The sequence below is a fragment of the Corvus cornix genome, chromosome 1A, assembly GCF_000738735.6.
Source record: "Corvus cornix cornix isolate S_Up_H32 chromosome 1A, ASM73873v5, whole genome shotgun sequence".
NCBI classification, from domain to species: Eukaryota; Metazoa; Chordata; class Aves; order Passeriformes; family Corvidae; genus Corvus; species Corvus cornix.
Genome location: NC_047057.1, coordinates 24,151,655 through 24,179,269, shown reverse-complemented (window position 1 = coordinate 24,179,269; position 27,615 = coordinate 24,151,655). Strand labels below are relative to the sequence as shown.

The 27,615-nt window shown below is 38.9% G+C and overlaps 1 protein-coding gene across 6 annotated transcripts in view; it reads left to right on the top strand.

Annotated features, from left to right (window-relative positions):
- The window catches only part of MET (MET proto-oncogene, receptor tyrosine kinase), an 87,412-nt gene that overhangs the window by 19,946 nt on the left and 39,851 nt on the right, over positions 1-27,615 (top strand). For all 6 annotated transcript variants that reach the window (XM_039571174.1, XM_039571172.1, XM_039571173.1 and 3 more), the window contains 4 exons: positions 1-1,215; positions 13,773-13,964; positions 25,767-25,901; positions 27,289-27,462. In XM_039571174.1, coding sequence (XP_039427108.1) covers positions 16-1,215; positions 13,773-13,964; positions 25,767-25,901; positions 27,289-27,462 — 1,701 coding nt within the window. In that variant the 5' untranslated portion in view covers positions 1-15. The remainder of the gene's footprint in view (positions 1,216-13,772; positions 13,965-25,766; positions 25,902-27,288; positions 27,463-27,615) is intronic.

The following is a 27,615-nucleotide window of genomic DNA, read 5'->3' as shown; positions in this document are numbered from 1 at the left end:
ATTAGATCTCTGACAATGAAGCCTTTTACTGCATATCCTTCTGGGTTTATCGTATTCCTGCTTGCCTTGCTGCAGAGGAGCCATGGACAATGCAAAGAAGCAGCTAAAAAATCAGAGATGAATCTTAGTGTAAAATATGATCTTCCTAACTTCATCGCAGAAACACCAATTCAGAATGTAGTTTTATATAAGCATCATGTTTATATTGGAGCAGTCAACAAGATTTATGTACTAAATGAAACTCTTCAGAACATTTCTGTGTACAAGACTGGGCCTGTTTTGGAGAACCCTGACTGTGCACCATGTGAAGATTGCAGAGATAAAGCCAACTTATCTAACAGTGTATGGAAGGATAATGTCAACATGGCACTGCTTTTAGAAACTTATTATGATGATCAGCTCATCAGCTGTGGGAGTGTGTCCGGAGGCGTCTGCCACCGTCACATCATTCACCCTGACAACCCTGCTGACATTGAAAGCGAGGTGCACTGCATGTACTCACCCCAGGTGGATGCAGAAGCAGATAACTGTCCTGACTGTGTTGTTAGCACTTTAGGAACCAAAGTTTTGGTGACTGAAAAGGACAGGTTTGTCAACTTCTTTGTTGGAAATACTGTGACATCTACATTTCAGCCTCCCCATGTGCTGCATTCAATATCGGTTAGAAGATTAAAAGAAACACAGGATGGTTTTGAGTTTCTCACAGATCAATCTTATATAGATATCCTCCCTCAGTTCCGTGACTCGTATCCCATTAAGTATGTCCATGCCTTTGAAAATGATCACTTTGTCTATTTTTTGACTGTACAGAGAGAAACTCTTGACTCACAATCTTTTCACACTAGAATTATCCGCTTCTGCACTTTAGACTCAGAGATGCGTTCCTACATGGAAATGCCTCTTGAGTGCATTTTTACTGAAAAGAGAAGAAAGAGGTCCATCCGAAAGGAGGTATTCAACATTTTGCAAGCTGCCTACGTAAGCAAGCCTGGCGCAGCTCTAGCACACGAAATGGGCCTTGGGCTCAACGATGATATCCTTTATGGTGTTTTTGCACAAAGCAAACCAGACTCTTCTGAACCAACCAACAGATCTGCTGTCTGCGCCGTCTCTGTGCGAACCATCAATGAGTTCTTCAACAAGATTGTTGACAAGCAGAACATGAAATGTCTCCAACACTTTTATGGGAAAGAGAGCAAATACTGCTTGAATAGGGTAAGTGATAATTGATTTGTTACATTTTGGGACTTTTGTTTTCTCTTTGCCTACTCTATTGCCACATATCTGTTCCTTCAGTTTCAGTTACAAAATGTAAGTCCCTGATCATTGCAGGTTGCTTAGCATTGCTGTTGATTCATCTCTAAAAGGATTAGTTCCTGTAAAATGATTATGAAAATCACTGAGGTTTTTATGGGGCTAAAAATGTAGGTTTTTGCTTGAGAAACTATGATGCAGATAAATTGAACATTTAGGCGGTTATTTCTTTTATTATTAAAAAAAAGTATTCATAAACATTCATATTCATGTGCACTGAAGAGTCCCTGAAAAACATCACATACTTAAAAGTACGTTAATGCTGAATCACTGCCCTTCTCAGAAATAAATGAAAGAGCTGGTTTGGAATATGTCATGAAGAGCCAGATTGTAATGTAGTTACTCATGCTCGGTACAGAAACAGTCCAACTGACATCAGTTTTCTGCATGAAATAAGTGTCAGTGAAATCTGTATCTGAATGAGGGCTCAGGTAGTCTTGGGTAGGAGGGCTGCCTTTCTGTACACCATGACGTTGGGAGCCTGCTGCTCTCCAGCCATATGAAATTCTGTGAGCAGAGGAAGCACAGAAATTTTCCCTTTCCCTTCTGGCCAATGTCTGTGCTGGTTTCAGGTCTTGTAAAAGAAATACAGAGTCTGGGAATTGAGTAGTTTTAACAGTTACTTTGGAACATGAAATGTTAGAACTTTGTATCACCTGCTTATGAAGCAGGCACTTAAATATCCTATCTGGGGATCTTTCTTTTCTCAAAAACAAGAAATTTGGAGCTCAGAGGTGGCACGCTGTCTTCTACCAGAGGGCCAGAGCCTCTGTGGCAGGGCTCTGCTAAGCCAGTATGAGGCCTGTGTCAGGACAGATCAACAGCTCAACCTGCATTTAGAGGTGGATGGTATCTGTCATTTCCCACTGTTGGGACAGCTCGAAGTAAAAGTGGGAGCCACGGGCCTTCTTCACCCCAAGTATGACCAGTATCCTCTTCAGCACAGCTGCTCAGCACAGGGCATCAATTTAGGATGTTGACACACGTCCTGGTTGGAGGTGGGAGTCCATTTCGTCAAAGAGAACAGCTGCTCCCCACTGCCAGAGGTGAGACAGGGCAGTCTGGGAAGAGGAACCCATTGCAGAGACCCTGTGGCTTCTCCCCAGTAGCAGGAACGTGCTCAGAGGCCATCTGACACAGTCTGAGCATAACCACAGCAGCCTTGGCATCTTGGGAATGACTGCTTATAGCAGGCTCCAGGTGTTCAACACAGATGTAGGCATTGCCAGTGGATCCTGATACAGCAGCCCCAACAGACATAGCATTTTATTCCCTTTTTTGTAGGAGGGGGACAGGCAATTTTCAGGAACTAAAAACAAGTTAGCAAACATTCAGCACAGTACCTTATCTCTCTTTACTGTGTTATTGCTGTCCTAATTTTTCATTTCGGGTAGTAATATCCTCTTCTTTTTTTTTTTTTTTTCATTTTTCAGTTCACTTTTAACAAGAAATATTGTCCTTCTCTGAAAGTACTTTATTCTATATTCCTGGGGTATATGATTTGTGAATGAATGTCTTTAAAGCTCGTGGCCTTTAACTTATCTCATTCTGCACTTGCCTATACACCCATTTCATAAGGTGATCTCTTCAAAGCAAAGTGTACCATTAAAATATTGACAGAATAATTTGCCACTTTTCACATGCTGGGAAGTACTTTCATGTTTCAAAAGCTTTTCCAGACTCTGCTGCTTTGCATATCAGAATGAATGTCTCAAACTGTGGACATGTTTATGATAGTTGCCTATTTTCAAGAAATGTCATCAAAGCTCTGATTTCTGCTACATTAAATTAATAAAGGGAAAAATGTTTCTGTGATTTCTTGTGGTTCTTTTAAATGGCATAAAGGCAGTCAGAAATGTTTGTCCTGATTATTTGCTTAACACTGAAATATCAAGACTGTCAAGCTTTACCCTTCCATTTCCTTTGCTTTATTCCAGAGGACTCATTAAGCTTCAGTAAAAAGGGTCCTCTGAGGTTTTTCAGGTTTCAACTAGCCAAAACGATTGGCAAGAATTTGCCAACCATCCTTTATACACCTGTTTTTCTCTGGTGTGTAAAATAGACCTGAAGGGTTGGAATGTGAAGGAAGGGAAGGAGCAGGCAGAAGAACGAAAGCACATTATTTCTTATGCTTGTCCCAAAAATGTCAAATTTGGTCTTTTCTGATTTTGCTGGAGTTTAAATGCTAATTAAGAAAAAAAGTCTCAAACCCCTAAACTCTTCTTAGCCCCTTCTTTGTACATTGTAAAAGTGTACATGAGGGCATAAAACATTTTTCCCTTTTTTGTAAGTCACCTTCAACTTAAAAGAAAGCTTTTATAAAATCTGAGAGTTTGTCACAGTTTATTTTCGTGAAGTTCAAAACTTGTTTTTGTAATGTAGCCAAGATGATCTTTCTCTTTGATGTTGAGAGAATAAAACCACAGACCACTGATGCAAGTGAAAGGCACTGACCACTGCAAAATTAAGTCATAGGATGGTGAAAACAGTCCAGCAGTGAATATGGTATACCACTAACTTCAACATTAAAAAGAAAAATGAGCCTCTAGCATGCTTTGCAAGGAAGTGCTCTCTGATAATTTACAGTTAGAGTCTGATTGATGAAGGCCATTTCATGTTATCAAAAAAAGTCCCATAAGACAATTGTACGTAATTTTGTTGGACTTCCGGTAGTCTATCTTTTTAAGTGGCTGTCCCTCAGGACTGTTTAATCTGAGGCTTCTAAAGGTAGAATTAGATGAAAATAAACCTGAATGATACATCTAAAACACTTCTTCAACTTGTTCTTCTCATATTTAAAGAAAAAATAAGAAAAACTTCCACTCATCTTGATGTGATTGACAAAATTTGTTCAGTTTTGGCCTTGTTTTCTAAAGAAAAGAAGTTTATGTGGTCGTGCTATTTTAGGTCTGTCTTTCTGTTAGTTATCCTTACAGCCTCAGCAGTAAGAAATCTTAAAAGATGTGAATTCAAGTGTGAATCCAGAGACAGATCCCACATAGGCTCAGGCTATGGAAACTGATGAAATTTTAGGAGTCCCTTTATAAACATCAGAAGGACTCACAAGGACTGAAGAAGGTATTGCTCCATGGAAAAAAAGTCTCCATCAGAGCTTAGTTGAAGAGCAAAGTCAACCAACCACGAGATATAAATCCAGACACAACTGTGCTTCACTTACTCCAGTGCTCATGGAAAACTTCATCAAATTGAAATAAAACATTTCCAGTTGTGTTTAAGTGTAATACATATTAAGCCAAAACTTGGGCTCACTGAAGTCAGGGTTAGGAGAAGTGAATCCGATGTAGCATCTGATTGATATCAGATGTACTGCAGCAGAGCTGTGACTAGTTAGTGCTGCGTAATAATTCCCTTCAGTGAAAAGCTGGCTGACACTTAAATGACAGCAAGATGGAAACAGAACTGGCTTTGAATTAAAAGAAAAAATGGGAGTAATAGTAAGGAGGTTTTATTGGTCGAGTCAGGACAAAGATATCTGAGAGGTAGCTGCTGTAGGGGGTTTTGAATCACTGTTCAGGAATCTCCCACAACAAAGAGAAAACTGGATGTAGCCTTTAAGCAGAGTTTATTTGGTCAGTTAGTCATTATCAGCCCCAGTGTGGTATCCTCAAAGCAGAAGTGTGTTTAGATGAGGAGACAAATGCTGCTTACTTCATTTGCAGACACAGTCCATTAGTGTGCATCTTTACCATGGATTAAATATTATTTTTCAAGTGAGAAAAATGAGCTGATTTTAGCCTTGACAATCTCAACTATACATTTCAGTTGTCATTAGATAGATCATGATCTTACAGGCTTTGTTTGGCCTTTCTGCATCTCTTATGTGCTAAAAAAGTGTAAGCCAAATTACCTGACTTCAATCATTATGGACTTATGTGATAAAGCACCTCTAAAAATGAAATCCAAATTCAGCTCTGTAAAGATCTTATGTCTTCTTTTTTTTACAGGTAAATTCAGGTGAAAGCTTAAAATACTTAGGCCTTACAGGAAAAGAGAAACCACAGACAGGCTTTTGCCACCATGTTCCCAGCAAGTGTCACAAAGCAAGATAAACTGGTCACAACTCCTCTTAAATGAAAGGCACAAACTATTGGAAAACCTGAAAGGAAAACAGAAGATCACCAAAACAAAAGATAAAGTGAGAGTAAAATAAACACATGGTGATGCTTCTTTATTACCATTACACACATGATAGATGAGTAAAATTAGGTTATGCTTATATTGTAATGGAAGAAAATAATTGCTGCCTTCTATCAGGAAACCACAAAAGCACTTATTGATCTGTCATCTTAAGGCTGTGTCTAAGAATATTTAATAAAATAAACAGAGATAAATAACTCTTTTGAGGCCCTGTAACTGTAATATCCCATACCATTTGGCTTAAAATTTTGGCAGGTTTAAAAATAACACCACATATCTCTGATTAAAATGGGTTGTTGTAAATTATTTAGATCATCTCACAGCATGAAGGTGTTTTTATATTGTGAGTAGAACGTGACTGAATATTTTCCCTAAAAGTCAGGCACCAGAATCCGTTAGATTAGTTCAGTCATTTATTCCTCTGGAAATGCTATATCAGATGGCATACAGTAATCTGCCTGGGCACAAAATCTGTTCCCATCCGTATGCAAGTTCCTCTATGGGGTTCTGACATCTCAGGACAATAAATGAGGGCAGAATGATGGGCAGAGTGCACTGGCATCCTTTAAGATACGCTTAAACCCTAGTAATAAGGGGATAGGCTGCATCCACGTTCCTGTCCTGCCCTCGCTGCCTGTCTGCCGTAAGTCCTGGCAGTACCGAGGGTCTCCGCTGTGCCTGTACCAGTGGAGTGCAAGGCAGGGTGTGCTCACCCTGCTACATGGCCATTAGCTACATGGCCACCTACCCACCTGGCCAGGGAAAACCTGACTGGGGCAAACAGCCTGGCAGAAGGGATTGCAGGGAGAGTCTGGACTCCAGTTAAACTGCATGGGTAGAGACACAGGTATGAGTGTGTAGGGGTGTGGTATGAGCATAGGTGTGGGTCTGGGTAAGGTTATCTCAGGCTGGGCTGGATTTAGCAAACACCTGGCTACAGCAGTAAGGGCTGTTTCATCTCTGGGACTGGCCACATGGACACCCTCATGAGGGAGTTCCTGAGAAAAAGACAAGGCAAGGAAAAAGGCAGGTCAGGGAGTTTTTTTGGAGAGTACCACACCACCCCTAGCAGTAGATATCTTTGCAGACTCTTCCGAGCCCCAGGAGCTATGGAGTTTGGGGACTAACCTCTTAGTCACCAACTGCTGCCAAAACTACAGTTTTCCTTCTGATGTCCTGTTAGAGACCTGTCTTTGCTTTCTTCCCAGTGCTGCTGCTTGGCATTTTATCATCTTCTTGATGAAAGGTGGATTTCTCTGTGAAAAAGTGGTATCCATTAAACTACCATTTTCTGCAACAGACACAGATTTATCAGCCAGAGTCACTAATAGTGTTCCATTTCCAGACTTTTTAATCAAATTCTTCCACTGAAGGCTGGGCTCCCTATTGGTTATTAGTGTGGAAAAGTGACTCTGCTGCTTTTCTCTGTAATTGCACAGAAATAATTTCAGGCAGAAAGTAATTTTTATTTTGTTAAAATGGATATCTGGTCATGTGGCTTTTATGTCTCAGTTTCTGAAGCCCCTTAAATAAATCCAAAGACTAGAACTGGACAAAGAATAATTTTCTTATCCTACGTAGCCCTGCAAACTAGAAAAATTTTACAGTCCCAAAAAAAGAGATGTCCAAAATATATGCTAGTAGTTATGTAGTGCTAAGGACACTCCCTAAAGATATATAATATTCAAATCTGAGCCTCTTTTCCTGGGTTCAGACCAAATTCTAAGACTCCTTAATCCCAGATTAAGTTCACATCAACTCTGATGATGACTATTCCGCAATGGGACCATATCAGCCCTTTCTGAAAGATCTGCTTGGATTTCTTTAAGCACAATTCCAAGTTCCAGAGAAAGAGAAGCTGATTATGCAGTGCACTGTATGCAGATCTGAGTCCTGGATTCATCACACCTGGCTTTGGTAGGTGGTTGACACATCTAAGCAAGCAATGAATTTTCCTTATGTTCTGCTGCCAAAAAACGGAGACACACATAAGTCTTGACAAAGCAGACATCTGCCTTTCAGCTCACTCAGCACCCACCTTACCTCAGCAGTTTTCTACTTATTCTATTTATTCTGACTCAGGACCACATCTGGCCATCATTATTGCTCACTAAAGCAAGAGTAGGTAATTATTATCCAGGAGAGAGCTGTGTTACTCAAACTTTCTAGGTGGCATGTGGGTTTCTGATCTCACACAGCTTTTGCATCAGAGTGGAATTACTCCTCATTTCCAAACATACAAGTAAAACCAGAATCAAATCCCACAGTAAATTAAAAAATAATAATAATGCTGAGGAGGAAGATCCATGGCATAAATGGTTCAGAAAGCAAGTGTAAGTCACAAGAAATTATTACTTGCACTGTCTACAGGGTGTGAGAAAACAAAGAAATGCTAGAGAAGTGATATTGCAGGCAGTGATAATAAGAGCTTAATTTTCTTGAAGCGGATGTCACCCGCTTTTGTACACAGCCTGTGGAAATTAGGGCAAATTGCATGATTTTCTTCTAGTTTCTGGACTTCTTTCTGTCCCACACGTCTTGCACCACTGTTTTGGCTAGGCATGCAGTTGTTGTGCAATGTTTTGTTGGAATAAGAGTCCCCACACTCAGCGTTATCTTTGGATAACTGGTCTAGGTGGAATTCCCAGCTTTTCTACTTCACCACAGCTTCCATGTTAATAAGGACTTCTATGAAAAATGCACCTGATAGACACTACAAATGTACAGCAAAACTGCTTTCATCAGCACAATATCTCCAATGCATTACTTTATTTCTTAAAAATGTGTAATTAGTCAACACCTCTTCTTTGATAATCTGTATACTGAGTTAAATGCTAAATTAATATAAGGGAAATCAGCAAAATGCAAAGATTACTTAGGTCCATTTTGTCTGCTGAATCAATAGGATTTACTTAGTGCTAATGCACTAACCAGATTATGAGAACTAATGCAGTACTGTTCAATGACAAAAGCAAATAACTCTTTGAATGATCTTGACAAAAGAACATGAAATCATCTTAATTTGTATTAACTAATTACATTTAACATGTTGATGTTTTTTTACCTATTACTTTAAGTGGAGCATCAGTTCAGTGACTTCCTTCCCCCATCTCATTTTAGTGGTGAAGTAGATCAAAGCAACAAGTATTAAGAGTTAGTGAAATGATACTGTGTAAAATTTTACACTGATGGAGTTATTTTAAACATTTTATTCTAAGAAAGGGACATGCCTTCTCTGTATTTCATATAAAAATCTTTGAATTGCTTTCAAATACATGAGGAGTATTGGGAAGAGGAGGAATGAAGAAGAGGGAAACAATTCTTTGTTTAAAACAAAAAGAGGAAAAAAACTCTTCTACCTTTTAGAGTAAAGCTTCATTGCCTCAGCAGAAGTTCTTAGAAACAGAGAACCCAGTCCCCTGTCCCAGACATGTTCCATCCTGCATGAACACTGGACTGAGTTCACAGCACCTACACACCCTCAAGGTGTTGTTCACTGGTCAAGAAGAAACCAGAGGCACAGTGGCTCTGCTTCTATGGGAACTGTTTAGCACATGAATTGGCTTCCACTGGTAAAAGTGAGCCCTACAATATGATTCATCTTTCCCTTCCATAGGATTACAAGAATCATCATTACCATGATGATGATGAAATCACTCACATCCTCAGACAACAACCTGGCTTCACTGAATTATTTGGGACAGAATTACATTCTTGGCTTTCAATGGAGAGAAGCCATGATCAAATGCACTTCTCACCTGAAGAGTAATAATGCAAACTACCCAGAAAATTCAAGTGTATCAAGAACAGCAAAGCTATATTGGCTAAAAATACATGGAAATATTTAGAGAAATATGATAAGGTTCTTCTGTGTTCCTCATGGTTACTCTTCCTGTTCAGAGTCTGCTGTACATGTAAATTCTTCATCATTATGTGTTTGATTCTAATAGGACCCACTCTAAAAACTGTAGTTTGATTATTCATCTTAATTTCACGGACTTCAACAACAGAAAAGGAACTTAGACACTCTATTAGGTTTTAATGGTCTTGGGAACCAATTTTTTATGTAGAATCATCTATTCATTCACTCCACAGTAGTTTCTTTGAAAAAGGATTTTTGCCATTTGCAGACATCTGGATCCAGGTCATTTAACAATAGCTTATTTCTCCCTACGCCATGTTATGCCACAGATCTTAAGGGTTGTTTCCAACCTAAAGGATTCTTTGATTCTATGAAAGGAGAAATGCTGTTGGCTCTTGTAGGTGACCACTTCTCTTGAGGGAGAATCCCAGAATTCACAGCAGAAAACAAAAGCTGATATTTACGATTTTGATTCTTTACAGCCAACAAGTTAAAAGTCATATGAACAAACCAGCAGGAAATAAAACTTATTACAGTCTCTGTCCAGCTCTGTGGCTCACACGCATGCACACACAAACGCACAGCTAGCTTCAGTATAAAGTCAGTGGCAAAAGAGGCAGGAAGGTTCTTTGCGTGTGTTCCAACAGGAGCATTGACTACCTCTACACTGCCGAAGGCTCAGAGGCAAAAGACGAGAACAATGGCGAACTCAGGGTTTTATCCGGGGGCGGGGAAGAGGCGGGACTAGGGAACGGGGACCAATGGGGAAGCTCTGGGGGAGAGGTGAAGGGCAAGAGCCAACATCCAACCATGGACACAGAACTGGGGTTGATTACCATAACAGAACATGGCATTCTAGGAGAGGCTTCTTTCCCTCACCATGACCACTGAGTCTCTGGCATCAGAGACCATCTTACCAAGAGCTCTCTGTGTCCCTTGTGCCACAGGCTAACCAGCCACCACAAAAACTCATGCATATTCCTACTTTAATTTGAACTTTACTTTGTAACGGCAGTATTTTGTGATTGACCCTAGGAAATATCACCTAGTTACTTTCAGACCATTTCTCCAATTTGTCAAATTAAAATTTAATTTTAATGATGTCTTCCAAGTGGCTCATAAGACAGTATTAAATGTTCTGCAGTGATTAAGTCATTGATTACCAGTTTATTCAAGACATTATACATAATATCACTTTCTATATGAGCACCTCACTTAGCTAAGAAGAGCAGGTTTTGACCAGCTCTAGAAGAGCCTGGAGGAGCGTTTCTCCAATTTGCAGTCACTGAAAATTAGAGAAAAGTTGACAAAAATATATTTGGATTTTTTTTCCCTGAGTATAGTATTTAGACTAGAGACTAGGCTTTTGGATCATTTTTCTGACACTGACCTAATCAGGTATTTTTCTGAGATTTTCATTCATTTCTGTAAGAATTCCTCCCCGCTTTTCACTTTTGGCTTCAAATGTGCAACTCTGTTTTGCAGCTAACTGATGGTTTATATGTCATATTCAGTGACCACGAAAAAAATATTTCAGACAGTGACAGCTCCTGATAGCTCAGCTCAGTGATGTCTAGAGACTTTTTTGGCATGTTTGTCTTCTGTGGACCAAATCAAGGGTAAATTCCAAAACACCACAACTTCCCGTATGAACAAATAAGATAACATTAATTATCTTCTAGCCTTCTGGACACATCTGTAAGGCAGGGCTTGCTCACACCTCACGGCATTCCAGCGGCACACCTGTGCCAGCTTAACATTAACAAAGGCCTCTCTATGAATCACAGGCACAATTGGCACCTCTTGTCCTACAAGAGAAGCAATGTAGCTGAACCCAAGCACTTACACGTGCTCTAATCATCCATTTCAATAGTTGTGTGATTTCTCAGTGGAACTTGGCATAATATCCTGAGTGCATCATCTGACATCAGTTATTTTTCCACATTGACAGCCAAATAGATAGTTATGTGTATTCTGGGAGGGAGGAGGGGAAGGAGAGAGAGAGAGAGTGAATCTGGCTTAAAAGTGTTAATTTAAAGCAGCTTCTTTGCCAAAGTTTTCCCTGTTATCAATCTTCCTTTAGTTTTCTAAGTAGCCTTTTAATCTCTGCATTTCTACTCAAAGATCAAAGCCTTCCTATTTCTCGAACAGCCAACCCTACATTATGGTTAATCCATGAAGCACCAGGTTTTTTAAGAACCGTACGTGTAACAATCTCCAGGTTCTTCAGCAGACAGACAAAATTATGGCATCTCTGAGGAAGGCTGAGCTGACTTTGTGGCTGAGCTGACTTTGGAGAAGCTAAGAAAGGTGTCAGGGCAAGCAGGAAAATCTAGCCACTTTTTCCAAAGAGCTTGAACAGGGTTTCATGAGGCAGCATGTTAGGATGTTTGAATTGTGCTGAAATGACTATGTAGGAGGAAGTACTTTAATCTTAGCACTGAAACATCTCTTTCCAAAGTCTTTGCTTATGGAAAAAAGCAGTTACAGGAAAGAGCAAAGATCCCAGGTTGGGGGAGGGTAAAATCAGAAATCTGCCTTATTTCAAAAAGCATGAAAACTGTACATCTTTCTGCACTTGAACTATTCATACTCATTGTATGAGTAATCTGCACAGATGTTTCAGAAATACTTTTAGACTTGGTAGGATATGAGTGCAAAAGAATACAGCTTTTAACTTGTTTGATAGCCAAAACAAAGAAAAGCTAAATTTGCCCATTGATGATTTAACCCATTCAAACACTGGGTTAAAAAATACTTAAAGTATGTTCAGTGTTCCTAGTTCAAAGTATTAGTTCAGTTCCTGCAGAACAAAATGCATTGTATATTAACAGTTAATAAGAAAACTAATACAGTAAACCCTTTAGTATGTGGATAACCAAACTATTAAGTCACTGCTGTACCAGATCTAATTTGGAAGCCATTTTTCTCTATCATTAAGGCACTGCACAGAGATTTCAACTGCTTATTTGGTCTGATGCAGTCTTTCACCTAAATGGCACAGTAAATTGACAGGGCACCTTCAGAAAAGCTGGCATCAGTGCTGACTGCAACTCCTAGGGACCACAGTAAACCTCACCTGCAAGTGCTGTTGCTGGGCTCAGCTCAGAAACATCACAATTCAACTGCAAAGGACTGAGCTACTAGGCTGAACATTTTGTTGATAGTATTTTCAATGCCTTGGGTTTCAGTCTGGAATTCACCAGAGTTAGGCCAACAAGAAATTCTTCAGTCATTGCTTTCTTTTTCATACTTTGAGGAAAGACATCTAAATCTAGAAAAGAAGACAATAAAATTTTACTCCTACATGCTCTTTAAGGGTATGATGCAGATCTATTTGACTTAGTAAAAAGACGCTTGACTGTCTTAAAAGATTTTTTTAAACCTGTTTGAGACAAAAAACAAATCAATAAAAAAATAGGAGAAATTAAGCTCACTATTGATTTCAACAGAAGGAACCACCATAAGATTCTTAATAATCTTCCTAAATGTTTATTCATAAAGTATGTCAACGTGGGAATATGCTACATGACTTCCAAATTTAAACTGGTTAAAGATCCTTTAAGTGAGTCCTGGTTATTATCTTTATACAATGTCCCCAAAACAGATGATGTAGTATCAATAATAATGAAATTATCAGTTACTAGATGACTGTTTAATTGTTAGGAGGTTATATTCTTCTTCAGAGGTAGTTTAAAGTGTATTGTTCAAGACTTTTTCCAATGAAAATTAAAAACATGTAATCTCTATTCCCGAAATGAAAGAGAAAATCCTGCAAATGCAGCTATTATTTTAGTACATTCAAGACACATAGAGATCAGATGAAATAGTGCATGAACCATATATGATCAATACAATAATCTGAGTAATTATCAAAATCTGGATTCCCCACAGTTTCATTTAAACATACAATCAGAAACATATTTTTCCTAACTTATCTCCCTTTTTTTTCTCTTTTTCTCCACTTTATCTCTGAAAAAGGTGGTGAAAATCGAAGAAGAATATTGGAAATTGTTATTTTAATATAAAAAATCACATTGCTGTTAGAGAATCTTTTTCTGGGAAGCTGTTTTAGAAGTAGGTGTGTCACTGGGCAGGCTCTGCAGTACAAGAATTCTCAGACTCTTGGAGAAGCAGCATTAAGGAAGTCACTATGAGAAAGGATACCTTGATATATGCGCTTATACCCATATCATCTAATTAAATAAAGACCCTATGTCTTATTCCTGCAGACATGATTTAAAAAGTTAAAAGAAACATTCCCTTAACATTAAGAACTTGTTGCCTTCCTCATGGAACATCATAACTGATGAAGCAATTAAGTTTGAAACATTTTAAAATACTTTTGGTCGAATGCATTTGTGCTAAATGACTTCATTCTGACAAAGATCTATTGCTACTCATAAAGACTACTCATCTGTACTTCATTTTCAAACAGGCTTTTTCAAGAAATGCTTCATACTGCAGAGCACAAGATGATGAATATCGCTTAGAAGTTACGACTCCGCTGCAGCGGGTTGACTTGTTCATGGGCCAGTTCAACAGTGTCCTGTTAACTTCGATATCTGTCTTCACCAAAGGGAACCTTACCATTGCTAATCTGGGAACTTCAGAGGGCCGCTTCATGCAGGTAAATATTACCATATTACTACAATAACTTCACAATAAAAAAAAACCACCGGAGTTTAGCAGGATGGTGAAAAGGGAGAAGCATTATTACCCCAGTTTAAAAGGGGATTAGAAAATTGAAATTACCAAATAGAATACAGCTTCTGGAATATAAATGAAATGTCTAATAGAGCATTCAGCATTTTAAGTGTTTACCTGGAGTTTGTGGTTTGGAATAGTGGTTGAGGAGCAAATTCTATCATGATCTCCAGCTGGCTTTGTTTACAGAACTGTTTTGGTCCATACAAACAAGAGCTCTTTCAAAGAAAACTAAACTGAAAGCACTGTCTTGCATAGACATCAAATAGGCTCCAATCCCTTCTGGGGCAGAAAGGTCTAAAACAGTGACTGATTATTCAAACAGCTTCAAAAGTACACTTTGTATGGTGATTTATGCTAGAGGATAAGATTAAATCTATTCAATGTAAAATGCCAAGACAGTTTATAATGTAGAAGCAGGAGCCTCAGCATTAGTTGTTTCTATATACTGATCCACTCCTCTGGCACCAAATTCCTTGCTCGTGTACCCATAGCCTATGACTCACAGCTGTAGAACTGAGATTAGCTCCTTCTCCACCTACTTTCAAGTTTCTCTGAATGTGTATTAGATTTTCAGGCTCTTGCTCACCCCTATCTCACTCTGTTCTTTTGGATTACAGTTCTTCCTGTCCTAAAAGAGGTTTTCCATAAAAAAGTGATAAATCACCCTCCTGAGTAGTCTGTCTCCCTCCACTGAGTACATAACTAATCTAGACAGGTAGATTATACTACTTGTCTTCTTTGTAGGTGACTAATGAAATAAATATAATGCATAGAGGCAACAGTCTTTAAAATCTTGCCAGTCAAAATCAAATACCAGAAGAACAAAGACAAAATACTTTGAATTCACCCATCTTATTTCAACCACTGTCATCCTGCAGTAACTTCCTTGGAGAGCTTGGCTTCTCCAGCTGCCACAGAGTCCAGCCTGGACATGCATCTCAGCCTGGATCCTTCTTGCACTCAAGGACTTGTGTTATTTCAATTTGCCAATACTATTTGTCTCCTAGAAAGCTTCCTGAAGTATTGGCAGTCTTCTGGACTTTTTGCTCTGTATGCTATAGAGAGTCACCAAAGTTAGTATTATTGTCCCACAGCCATCGTTAGCTGAAACCTTGTGAGAAGACCATCAGTTGCTGTGCCATTCCAGTTTTTCCCATTTCCCATACCTTCCATAGAAAATATGTGGGGACATGTAGCCTTTAATGGAAACAAGCCTTTCCTTTCTTCTCTCCCTTCCCCTCATTTTTTTGCTGCAAGCAGTGTGTAGGGTTATATATTGTCCTCAGTATACGCACCCTGTCTGGATAAAGGGAATCCATACTTCCACTCTTCTGCACAGACTGGACATGGAACCAGCTGCATAATGCAAATTCTGTAATGCTTCTACAGGCAAGGAGATCAAAGTGATTTGCCACAAAGGACAGATGAAAACATGGGGAAAACCATGTTTCTCTTTTCCCCTCCCAAAAAAATTGTAACAAAACTTTCAATGCCAACGCTGCCAGTTTTACCTTAACATCCTATGATGATCTTGATAACTTCAAGATGCAGTCTGTCTTCTGTGCAGGAAAGGCAAATGCTAAGAGCTACACACCGAGCATGGGCCCAAACTGCGCTCTGTTCTTGAAAGCAGATACTGATTCACACAGCGAACATGAGCAATTTGTTTAACCTTTCTGAAGTAATTTCCTTATCTACAAAATACAATTAATAACAACTACTCTCTTATTCCCAGCATTTCTTCTGGGCTGTCACAAAGCTTTTAGGAAGGTTTGGTAGAAAGCACAAGGGAGCATTATTTTTATTTATAATGTTCTTTAAATTATTCATTCAAATCCTGCAGCACACACTTCATTCAGATGTTTGCCCAACTCACGGAACAATTAAATATTTCCAGAATACATTTCCCATTCCAGGTTCAGTTACAGATCAAAAGAAAAGGCTATTGTGCAAACTGCACATGGCCATTAGCAGAAATATTCTCATCATTGAATCAGACTGGCTTCAGCTACAGGGGGAAGTCAGCATTGGGCTCATATTGTACTAAATAGGATCTCTTTCTTTGAGGGTTGGGTGCAACTAGCAGGAGAATAAGCATATTGACTAGCTTTAATGATACTACCTTCAACTAAAAGGTTAGTATTTGTTTTGTCTTTAAATTATTTTGGAAGGGATACCAGATCTATAGGATAGATCAGACACAGATTTTTGCAGAATTTAATGTTCTCTTACTTTTTTTTTTTCTCTAATAGTAATCTAGGAAGTGCTTTCAAACATGTTCATTAGGAAATGCCCAACTAAAACAGATTTGTAGTGTTTCTATGGAAATATAGCTATTAACTGCAATGAGAATTCGATCATTAAAAATTAAGCTATTATATGACCATTACTGAAGTAAAATTGGTTAAAAAATCAGGATAATCTAACAATGGCCTAATTTATCAAAAAGATTTCCCCAAAGATTTCCACACATTTTTAGCGATGAAATGTAATGTAGTTTCATTCAGAAATCTGTTGGAACATATTGCAAAGGATCCTCAGCTCTTCACTTATTATGCATCTCACTTTTGCACAGTCATTTGTACTCATATTTTTAGGTCTTTGTACAAGCAAATATTGAATTTTCCCGTGCAATCTCCTTGTAACTTGTAGGTATTTAAAGCTGACTTCAGACACAGGTATGCTTTCAGAGAAAATTAGTTACGAAATTCTACCTATAAGGGAACCTGTTTTAAAACTGGTTGTATTGTGTTAGTATCTTGAGAACATGTTATCATGCCAACTATTTAAAAGCAAAAGAAAAAAATATTCATATATAGATTTCTAAATTTAGAAAATCGGCTCAACCCTTTCATTTTGTATCTTCTCTGAAATACCAAACCTTACCATATTTAGACAATTTAGTTTCTGACATAAATTTCAGTACTAGCAGCCATCCATGAGATTAAAAGAAGTAATAGTACAGTACCTCTGTCTTTGAAAACAGCACCCTGAAGTGTCCAGATAAGCAACAGCTTGGTGAAAGTAATGAACATTTGAATTACATTTTTGCTGCATTGATTTAGGGTTTCTTATAGTTGTTATGAAACATTTAAGGGGGGTAGGGGAGGATCTCTTGAAAACTTAGTGATCTTGTCATCTAAATTGAATTGGAGCTCAAAGCCTGTGCTGTGGAAGCCAGTAGGTGCAGCAGCAAGCTACTGAACCTGAGAGAAATTTATTTGAGAATGTTTCTCATATACCCCCATTATACTTGCTTACACTTGATCAGCAGCCAACCACTTGATGTTGTCTTTCTTTTCTTTCCTCTTTCCTGTCATCTTTCCATCTCCTTCTGCTTTTCTTCTGCTCATCGTTTTCTACCTTCCTATATTCCCCTTGTCTCCAACTCTATTTCTGTCTCCATCTATTTTTATCTCTTTACCACATGACTATAGCATAGCATAGCTGTAAACTTCAACAGATTTAACATGTAGGTTTTTCCTTCTGTAGGTGATGGCTACCAGATTCTGGGGGTTGGATGTATTTAGAGATGTATCACAATGAGTAGTTCCTAACTTTACAAGTGATTCCCCCAAAGCTTATAGAATTATGCATCAAAATTGTTAATGACCCAACTCAGAACATAGCCCACATTTTACTTATTTAAAAAAAGTCTTCTAAAGAACCAGTAATATTCAGAGTGCAGAAGCAGGTATTTTTCATCCAACCAAGGAATCCTTACCTGTTGTTTTCTGCTTTTAGTTCGATAAAATAGAATTATTCACCAGAACAGCTTTAGAAAGCACTGATACTGGAAAGTAAATATAGGCTCCTTCACTAAATGCTTTTTTTTTTTTCAGCCAAAATCTGGGACTAAAATAAAATCAATCTGGATGGTCCAAATAGACAAGATGCATGTGTTCTTCTAAGGAGGATAATTAGGGCCATGAGGTGAATTCCAGATCTCTCCTGAAAAGTACTGCAGCCCATTAACATACTGAGCATGTTTTGGCTGCTTCAGAAATGTCAAATCTGTATTTGGCCATGAATAGATTGGAGTGTGTAGTTTACTAAATATTGTGGAGTTTCTGTTACAAAACAGACCAGTAATAATTTTTCTAAGACAGCTGACATGCATGAGACAGAAAAGAAAAATGGCTTTACTTCCTTCCTAAGCTGGAGCCTGACAACAAACTTTTTTTTTTCCCCTTCTCTTTTTTTTTTTTTTCTGCTGAGAAGTTGCAGCTGTTTCGGCCTTTCTTATTGTGCTTGTTTTCAGACTGTGACTGGGAACACAGACTGTAACTACAGCTGTTGGGTGCATAGTGAATCAGGTATTTCACAGTGGTTATTTGATTAGAAAACAGCACCCAGTCACACTGCTATAGCTGAGGAATCAGATTTTCAGCTGGTGTAAAACAGCCTTATTCTGTTCAAACCAAACTACGCTGAGAATACAACTCACAACTGGAAAAGACACTTACATTACCAGCCAGTATTTTGGGAAATTATAGTTTGTCAAAAAAAATTCCACCCCATGATACATTGAGATAAAATATCTTTTATTTTTGCTTGGTTTCAAGGTGTTTTGGGTCTTTTCTGCCTGAAGTTTTTATTACTTCAGAGAGTGTTTTATGAGTGATGATGAAATGAGTTCTTCAGGAAGAGGAAATCTTTGTGGTAGCCCTGGGAAGTGTGGGATATGGGAATGTCTAACAAGATTTATTCTTAAAAGCTTGCATTTGGTCTGGCCGTAACAATGAACAAGAGATCAATGCCCTTGATGTAGCAGAGGCTGGATCTCAGCCTGAGATTATGTTTGGAAGCAGGATAGTGCATGTGCCCCCTACACTTGAAGCTGGCCTCAGCAACATAGCACCCCAGCAGATGCACTGCTTGTTGGTGACCTTCTTGAGGAAGAGGGGGCTAGAGAAATTTTCACTACACATTTTACAGCTGCAATGGGCAACCACTCTCTACAGATGCAATTTTGGCAGCAGCGCCACCTCATCCTTCTGACTATGCCAGTGAAACTCAGTGCACAGTGGGGCAGCTGTAGTGTGGAATGAGAGACCCCACCATGGGCCCTCTCATCTTCATGGTTCAGTAGGACATCCATCGTGTTGCTTCTGGAGGTGAGGAAAGGGTCTTCCCATGGGCATACATAGACTCTGAGGTGCCATCAGCCACATGCTGGCTGCAGTCCTGTCCCATCTGGCTGGACATGAGCCAGTGCTAGCTGAAAACCAAGCATTAGCAAAACATAGTAATGCATTGCCATATCTGAGCAGATTCTGGACAGAAAATGGCTTCGGGCACAAAAACCAAAGCATGATGGCACAGATAGGCCTTGCTGGAGTACTGCACATCACACAACAGGCCACTCGCCCTCCCTGGGGGCTCCCTGCACTAGTTAGACATGAAACAGTACAGATTAATAGTAAGCCTTATTCTAAATAACCATTATATCCTGGTATTTTTAACCAGACATTTTGCTAAGAAAGGTTGTATGGAGTTATAATAAAGGTTCAAGGAGCAGAGTTCTGGCAGGGGCTAAGATAGGTAAGGGAGGGGAATGAGGCAAGTAAAAGCACACAGTCATACCTTTCTCAGTACCCTCCAGCTTCGGGTACTTGGTGACCCAGAGATACCCTGAGCTGGAAATTGCACCCATATTTGGCCCTTAATAGTTATTTATCCTTATCCTTAATAGTTATTTATCCTCAGTTTTGCGTATTGTTTTTTAAATTTATTTTTGTTTTGTCCCAGTGGTATGCTGTGACATTGAATTTCATCATTTCATTCTGCTTTGAATGATAAAGAGCTTTTTGGGGTTTCCTTAACCTGCTGCCTTATCATTTATTTTGTTGCCTTTGATTCTGCCTGATGAGGTATGGGAATGGGGCACTCACAAATCAGTGGTTTGGGAAATTCTCACACACTGAGCACGAATCTGTTGTCTTTCACATCCAAGTAGACAGACACTTGATAATCACACTCATTTCCCAGGAATACTTATGATTAAAAACAAACACCACGACCAAACTTTAACACACATCTCATTTCCCCAAAAAGAGAGAACTTAGCATGTGTTGTAGCTGCTTTCATAGACTACATGCCAGGGAATATAATGCATGCTACAGAAATCAGTGAAAAAAAGTCACATCTGCTTTTTATTTGTAACTGCATTCAAGGATTGGGAAAACTTGTCCCAGAATTCAGCAAGAGAGCCAAGTCTTCAACATTGCTCTCTTGCAAGCAGCAAAGCACCAAGACCTCACCACTCCAGGAACCAAGACTCAGAGCCATGGTGCCTGTCAGCAAAATGAGTCGACACAGAGCAAAGAAATACAGAGCTTTGCATCTTTCACTGTGCTCAGTCAAATCCAGTTTATACCGTAGTGTACTAGAAGCCATATGCACATTTGAATTTATCAAACTCCTTTTGATCCAGTTCCTGTCCCTCTAGACAAATTTAGTTGTAATAAAACCCACCCGTGCAAGTGGCAAGCTATATTTGAAGCAAGTGCAAGAAGGTCAAGAAACATATGAGCATGGACTTTAAACCCTACGGAGCCTGGAGGAGGAAAGAGTGATGGGATGCCCATGGAGTCATTGCAAATGTTGTCCTCAGTGCCCACTGCTGTCCTGTTTCAATGCCCCAGCAATTCATCTGGCTTCTCAATACTGGCAGTCTGACCTATTTAAGGCTAAATGCAAACTGTGCACATGAGCATTTGTAGGAATGTGAATAGCTGCAGTCCTTCCATCTTTCATTTTTAAGCCAACAGAAAACTGTGGCAAACTCTTGATAAGTAGCATTTCCATATCTATAGCTCAACTTTTAACATTTATGACAGCAGTTTTTTCTGTGGTAAAGAATGTATCTTGATTCTTGCAGGGAAAAAAGGTATCAAACACTGCAAAATGCAAAATCCATGTAGCCAAATAAAAATTAACACCTGGTGCTGAAAAACTGTTTCGAGAGCACATATGTTTTAATATTCAGTTTGAGTAGAAAAGCTTACACTCTTCAGAAGATATCCATTATATTCTGCAAGGATTAGAATGATATACAGCATTTAGATGGCTACATATGTGCCCTTTGCAAGGCTATGCTGCATATCCCAGGGCATTTGAGGCATTGCACAATAAAGTTAACCCTGAGCCTATCTCTGCTTGGTAATGGCATACACCTGCCAGACATCCAGGGAAAAAATAACAATATGATACTTAGATTGGATTCCTTTTAGAAGGCCTCTCATTTTTGCAGAAGATATTTCAACATGTAGACAGTAACATTTGTAATTCAATCCTGCTGACTAGCAGAACTGAGCATCAGAATGATTTTTAAAAGAAGCTGTTGCATGCTGGTTTTCAACTCAAGTTATTACAGTCTTAATTTGCCATATTATGCACAGACAAACCTAGACCCAAGTCTTCATATTTAACATTAGTACTAGCTGATGGCAATGAAAGAATATTTAAATTAATAGTTTTAGTGTTCATGGAACTAAGTGATCACTGACTTCCAGTATATAGAATATGTTAATATATTCATTAATTAATTAACTGTTGGCTGTTATCTTAGTGGAAGTAGTCTGAGCTATGCTGGAAGAAAATTGTTTGTTTTTCTCTAAATAGAGAAACAAATACTGTGTTTGCTTTGAGAAGGATGTCTGGTGTCATAGTTACTGATATTGAATGTGATTCTCAAAGACATCAGAAGAGCCACATGTATTTAAATGAAGGGTTCATCTAGTTCAGTGCCCTGTCTCCAGCAGTATTGACAAGTGGATGCCTAGGGACCCAGACATACATGGCTACTACCTCTGCTTCAAGTCTCCAACTTTTCCTTTCTGGGGATTTCCTGAGCTATTGATTTTTGTCTGTTTAGCTCTTTCCATGTACCTGTGGAGTTTGCCTTTGAATGTGCATTTCTCTTGCATTCACATCCTTTGGCAGGGAGTCTTGTAGGTCATCACATATTGCTAGGATGTCATATTCTTTTGTTTGCCTTGAACCCAAGTCTTTGTTTTGTCTTTTGGTGGTGTTTAGAATTTTTATTAGAATAAAATCATGGAATAATAGAGTCATTTAGGATTGAAAAGACCTCTAGTATCGAGTCCAACCATTAACCTAACACTGCCAAGTCCACGACTAAACAATGTCCTTAAGTGCTGCTTCTACATGTCTTTTAGATACGTCAAGGGTTGGTGACTCCACCACTTCCTTGGGCAGCTTGCTCCTATGCTTGACAGCCTTTTTGGTGAAGAAATGTTCCCTAACACATAATCTAAACCTCCCCTGGTGCAATTTGAAGCCATTTCTTCTTGTCCTATTGCTTGTTACTTGGGAGAAGAGACCAACTCCAGCTGGCTACAACCCCCTTTCAGGTAGATGGAGAAGAGAGTATATGGTTAGTCTCTACCCACTCATGATTCTCTATTCATTTTTCATAGAGATTCCACATATACCATACTCAGTCATTGTTCATTACAGACTTTTGATCATCTTTGTTTCCCTTCTCTGAGCTTTTTCCCTTTTTAACACATTTTTTTGCCAAGAGGCAACTAGAACTGCACAGAGTTTTTAAGTTTCAGGCAAGCCATGAATTTATATGTTATTGTGGTGTTTTCTGATTTGTTCCCTAATCATTTTCTAATAATTTCTAAGTATTTATTAGGTTGGTTTTGGCTGCTGCTAATAACTATCATATGCCGCTTTAAATTAATTTTCTTTGTTGTATTTCACCTGCCATTTTATTGCCTTGGCATGCTGTCTTGTAAAGTCCTTCTGCCTTCCTTCATAGTCTTTCCTCATCCTAACCACCTTGAATACCTTCATATCATCAGAAAACTTTATCACTGGACTGCTCAACCACTTCTCTAACTCATTTATGGGTATATTGAACAGAATGGACCCCAGCACACACACCTTATAGAACACCTCTGGTGACTTCTTACTATTGCAGTCACTGACCATTTACTGCTAATGCCTGTTTGTTCTCCTTTGGTTAATTATCTGTGCAAGACCTTCCCTCACTCCTAATTGCTTGAGTGCAGGCATGTAAATAAGCTTTCATTTCTCTTATGCTCTGGAGAAATGCTTGGTTAATAAATTAATTATTAAAATGTAAATTAAAAAATCCAACATCCACTCTTCCCCCTCCCTCCAAAAAAAGACATCCCCCAACCCCCTCAGGATTTTATAGTTTTTGCAGAGGGAAATCCTTCTGTAGTACTGAACCATTTTCATGGTAGTAGTCCCTGTATGTTGGTGTGTCCATGGCAGATTAAATTTATGCTGCACACATACCAGCTCAGTCCCAAGCCATAAAAACCAGAGCTTTATAAGAACGACACTGGAGTCCTAAGTAGCCTCTTCTTCCTGCTGTAGAAGCTGTCTTCAAATTGCTTTTTTTTTCAGGATTATGTTGGATAAGGGTAAGATAGAATTTCAAGGACTGGGCTGATGTGTGAGAAAATCACACAGTTGTATAGACCAAAAAGAACATTTTTGCATCTCTGTTATAGCAGCACTGTAGGCTGGTAGATTAGTTCTAAGCGAAATCCAAACTTTTATTCCATGAGTTAGTAAGTGTAATCTGAGCTCCCTGTATGTCATGAGGTCAAGGTCTAGTCACTTGGGCTTTGAGCAGGTGATTTGACTATCAACCTCAGTAAAATAAAGGTCAGTCAGTGTTTAAAGCACCGAGTAATTTTTCCAAGATTGTAGAGATGGAATCCAAATTTTCATGTATTGCTGTGAGGTTGGAATGCAGATGTGTTTAAAGGGTTAAAACTGTGGCTCAATCAGAAAGAATGCTTGGCAATAAGAGGAAGCCTGGATTAATGATGGAAAAGAATTCTTAGCATTTTATAGCAGTGGGTATTCGAGATGAGACACGGCTAATGATCAACTAAAAAGGTATTTGCAGCTGTGGTGCTACCTCTCCCATAATGCCAACATTAATCAAGCTTTTTCATGCAGCTTTCCAGTACATTCTATTTTTCATTGTCCTGAATAGAAAAACAGAGCTCATGCCCTATTACACTGAGTCAGAGACCATACTTCTGTGTCACCAAAAATGATCATACCTTATTGATTTCTAAAAGCTGCACTTTCTGTGTGGTGAAATAAATCCATAGCAAAGTCTATAACAAAGCCAGTTTCATTTTAAAGAAAAAAGCCTCTTGCAACCCCTAACTATAAATACCTCTGGGATGTGAAGCAGTTATCGGCATGAATTAACTGCTCATATATTTTATTTAAGTCTTGAATTACATCAAAACATCAGCTATAATTACAGCATCTCTAAGTCTAGTTTTGGAGTCAGCCATCTTGTTGAAAGACCTTGGCAGTGCAAAAAGCCAGTGAAATCGTGTAAGTCAATGTCCTGGCTGTTCTGATTCTGCCTTCGGAGACAGAAGAAAAGCTTCATTATAGTAAAAAATGAAACATTTGACATATGAGTTATTTCCAGAGTGGCTTCAATCTTTTTAAATAATGAACCCCATTGAATCCTAACTTCTCAGCAAATGTTGATTATCTAAATTCCTTAAGTAAACTACACGTGATACAGCTTTTGAAACATGAACATGATATTCCCTCATGTAAACAATCCTCTGCCTTTGTTGCCTGATGCTATCACATTTGGGTGCACATCCTTCTGGATTGCAGGCCCAAGCCTATAAAATCTTGCTATCAAATATCCACCCTGATCTGCAGATGCTTTATGCCTCTGCTTAACAGCCATGACTCATCCCGTTAAAGTCAACAAAGTTACAGTAGTAAAGTTAGGCGTGTGTTTGCAGGAATAGGCCCAGATTCTCAGAAGTATTTAGGTAACTCAAGATGCAGAGAGATGAGTAGTGGGGGAATTTCATACTGGTGTGACTAATCTCCCCAAGATCTCCTAAAATCTAAAGACAGAGGAAGAGAGGGAAGGCTTTTTGCGAAGGGGCTTCAGGACAACTAAATTAGGCTTCTGTTTTGGAGCATCTCCTAAAGGATCCTCCACCATTCTCTGTAATTTAAGAAGTGCTTTGAATACTCAGTCCCGGACACCCGGCTCACACAGAAATCAGCAGGAGCCAGAGCTCAAGGTGCCCAGCCAAATCTTGCAAGGAGCTTGTCAGTGCAGCAGCCATCTCGGCAGCTCTGGGTATTGAGGTCTGCATACTTGTGGCTCTGAGGGGCTGCCCACAGTGGCAACCTGCAGTGCCTGACATAGCTTTGTAATCTAATTGCCCCACGTGCAGCAAGACCAGAGACTGTTGACACAGGGTGAAGTTTACTTTTCAAACTGAAGGACCAAAGGGAAAATAAAAGGAAATGTTTTTGACTTCTGAAGACCTGGAGTTTTAAGATTCTTTTAAATAGACATTGTAGATAAAATTCTTCATTCTTAAATGTATAGGACTGACTAAATGACCTATCTTCATTTTTTATGGTGATTTATAAATACCTGAAATTAAAGGACTAGGAAACATGCAGTGACTCCTGCATATTTTAATAAATATGGTGTATTTTGAGGATCCTCCAACAGCCATGATTTGGCTGTGTTAAATAAAGTAGATTTTATAGCACTTTAATCAGATTATGATGGAACATTATGCAAAATATTATGCAATGTAATGCAAAGTAATTAATGCAAGCGGAGAACATGAGACAGCTGAGCAGCATGCATTTTTGTTACATACTGCCTGCTGATTTTAAAAATTTCTTTCTTTCTTAGATAGTGGTTTCCCGTTCAGAACCCACAGCTCCACATGTCAGCTTTCAGCTAGATTCCCACCCCATCTCTCCCCAAGTTGTTGTCAAGAATTCATTGACAGATGATGGCTATACCCTGGTAGTGACTGGAAAAAAGGTGAGTGGTTCATAATCTAATCCTTCTGTGCACTGTGTAAACCTGCCTTCAGAGCAGCAACTTTCGGTAAGAGCAGCTGTTCACACTGCTGCTTTATGCACTGCATCCTCATAGCCTTGCCATTCCCTAGGGAACACTGGGGCTGCAAGTTTCCTCCAAGATATATTTTTCCCCTACTAAACAAACTGACAGCCTAATATTGAGAAATGTTTAAATAATGTAAGAGCTTGTGATATAAACCAACAAAAGCCAGGAAATGCAAATTTTAAGGCTGAAACCCTGTCCCTAATTCGAGTGCTTGCAAAGACAAAACACACAATGGCTTAAGAAAAGAATGGTGCTCAGTTTCCTGGCTTTTGTTGGTTTGTGTCACAACACTGTAACTTTTTAAGGAGGGTTGTGTGTGCAAGTGTTTCATGGGTGTTTTTAAAACTGGAAGGCAGTAAAGCTTGGAAATTACTTTAGCATGTAGCCTACAAAGAGTTAATAAAAATGAAGAGCTGTCATAAATATGCTATTGTCATAAGTAGATATGCATTGAAGAATAGGTTTTAAACATCAGCAGATAATATTACAGATAATCCTAAACCATAATCGTAAGCAATAACTTGACTCCTTGAGTTCTATAAGAACTTGCAGAAATACATCAGCCATTAGTAAAGGCTGTTATTAATCATTTACTAGAAATGTATGAGATATTTATGAGTGATCTTCAGAAAATGTCCAAAATTAATTTAAGGAAGGTACTGAAGTATAAAGAAATATAAGGCACTTATATAGTAATGTAATTATATATTCATTTCAGTATTTTGACCAAAAATAATTCTTACATGTTTAGTGACTATTTCATAACTACCCTGATATTTTAAGCAATATAAATTTTAACTTATACTTTAGGTACAGTATAGGTTTTTTGATGATAGGTGTTAACAAGTACATGGGTAGTCACATGCTGTAAGTGTGCCACAGATATTAATACAGCTCACCAAAGCTGAAATAGCCATCATGCCTATTTTAACAGACGTATAAACTAAAGCATACTGAGCTACACTGTTTTTCTTCCAAGAAGTGGTGCAGAATTGGGAGGAGCTCACTGCTGTTTTCTTTCTCCATCAGCAAAAAATGCTATCTTGCTGTAAACACCAGATGCTGGTAGTAACTGTATATAACATTAAGATGCCTTTAGGGTTTCTCCCAAGAGAATTTAAAATCATGTCAGTTAAATTACTTATAAGATCCTATAATTACCGAGCTAAAGAGAAGTCGAACTGTGGCTTGCACATCTGAAATCTGAGTAGCACCAGCACACTATGCATAAATAGAGATTCTCCTTGCCACTTAGTGTACGTATTAAAAGGATGTGTGCATCATGTCTCTCCATCAACAGATAACAAAGATCCCGCTGAAGGGGCCAGGCTGCCGTCACTTCAGGTCCTGCAGCCAGTGCCTGCTGGCACCGGCCTTCATGCAGTGTGGCTGGTGCAGCCAGCAGTGCCTCAGGTCTTCTGAGTGCCCCAGCAACACCTGGACCCAGGACACCTGCTTGCCTACAGTTTATGAGGTAAAATGGTGGATTTCTCACATTTATTTCTTGAGGGAAGAAGAGTCTGCACTCTGTAGACATCTTCTGTTTATGTAATCATGATAAATTTTCAGCTGTCCCCAACTTCCCCTCAGCCTTGATGTCCATAAATCCTCTGACTGGATGCACGTT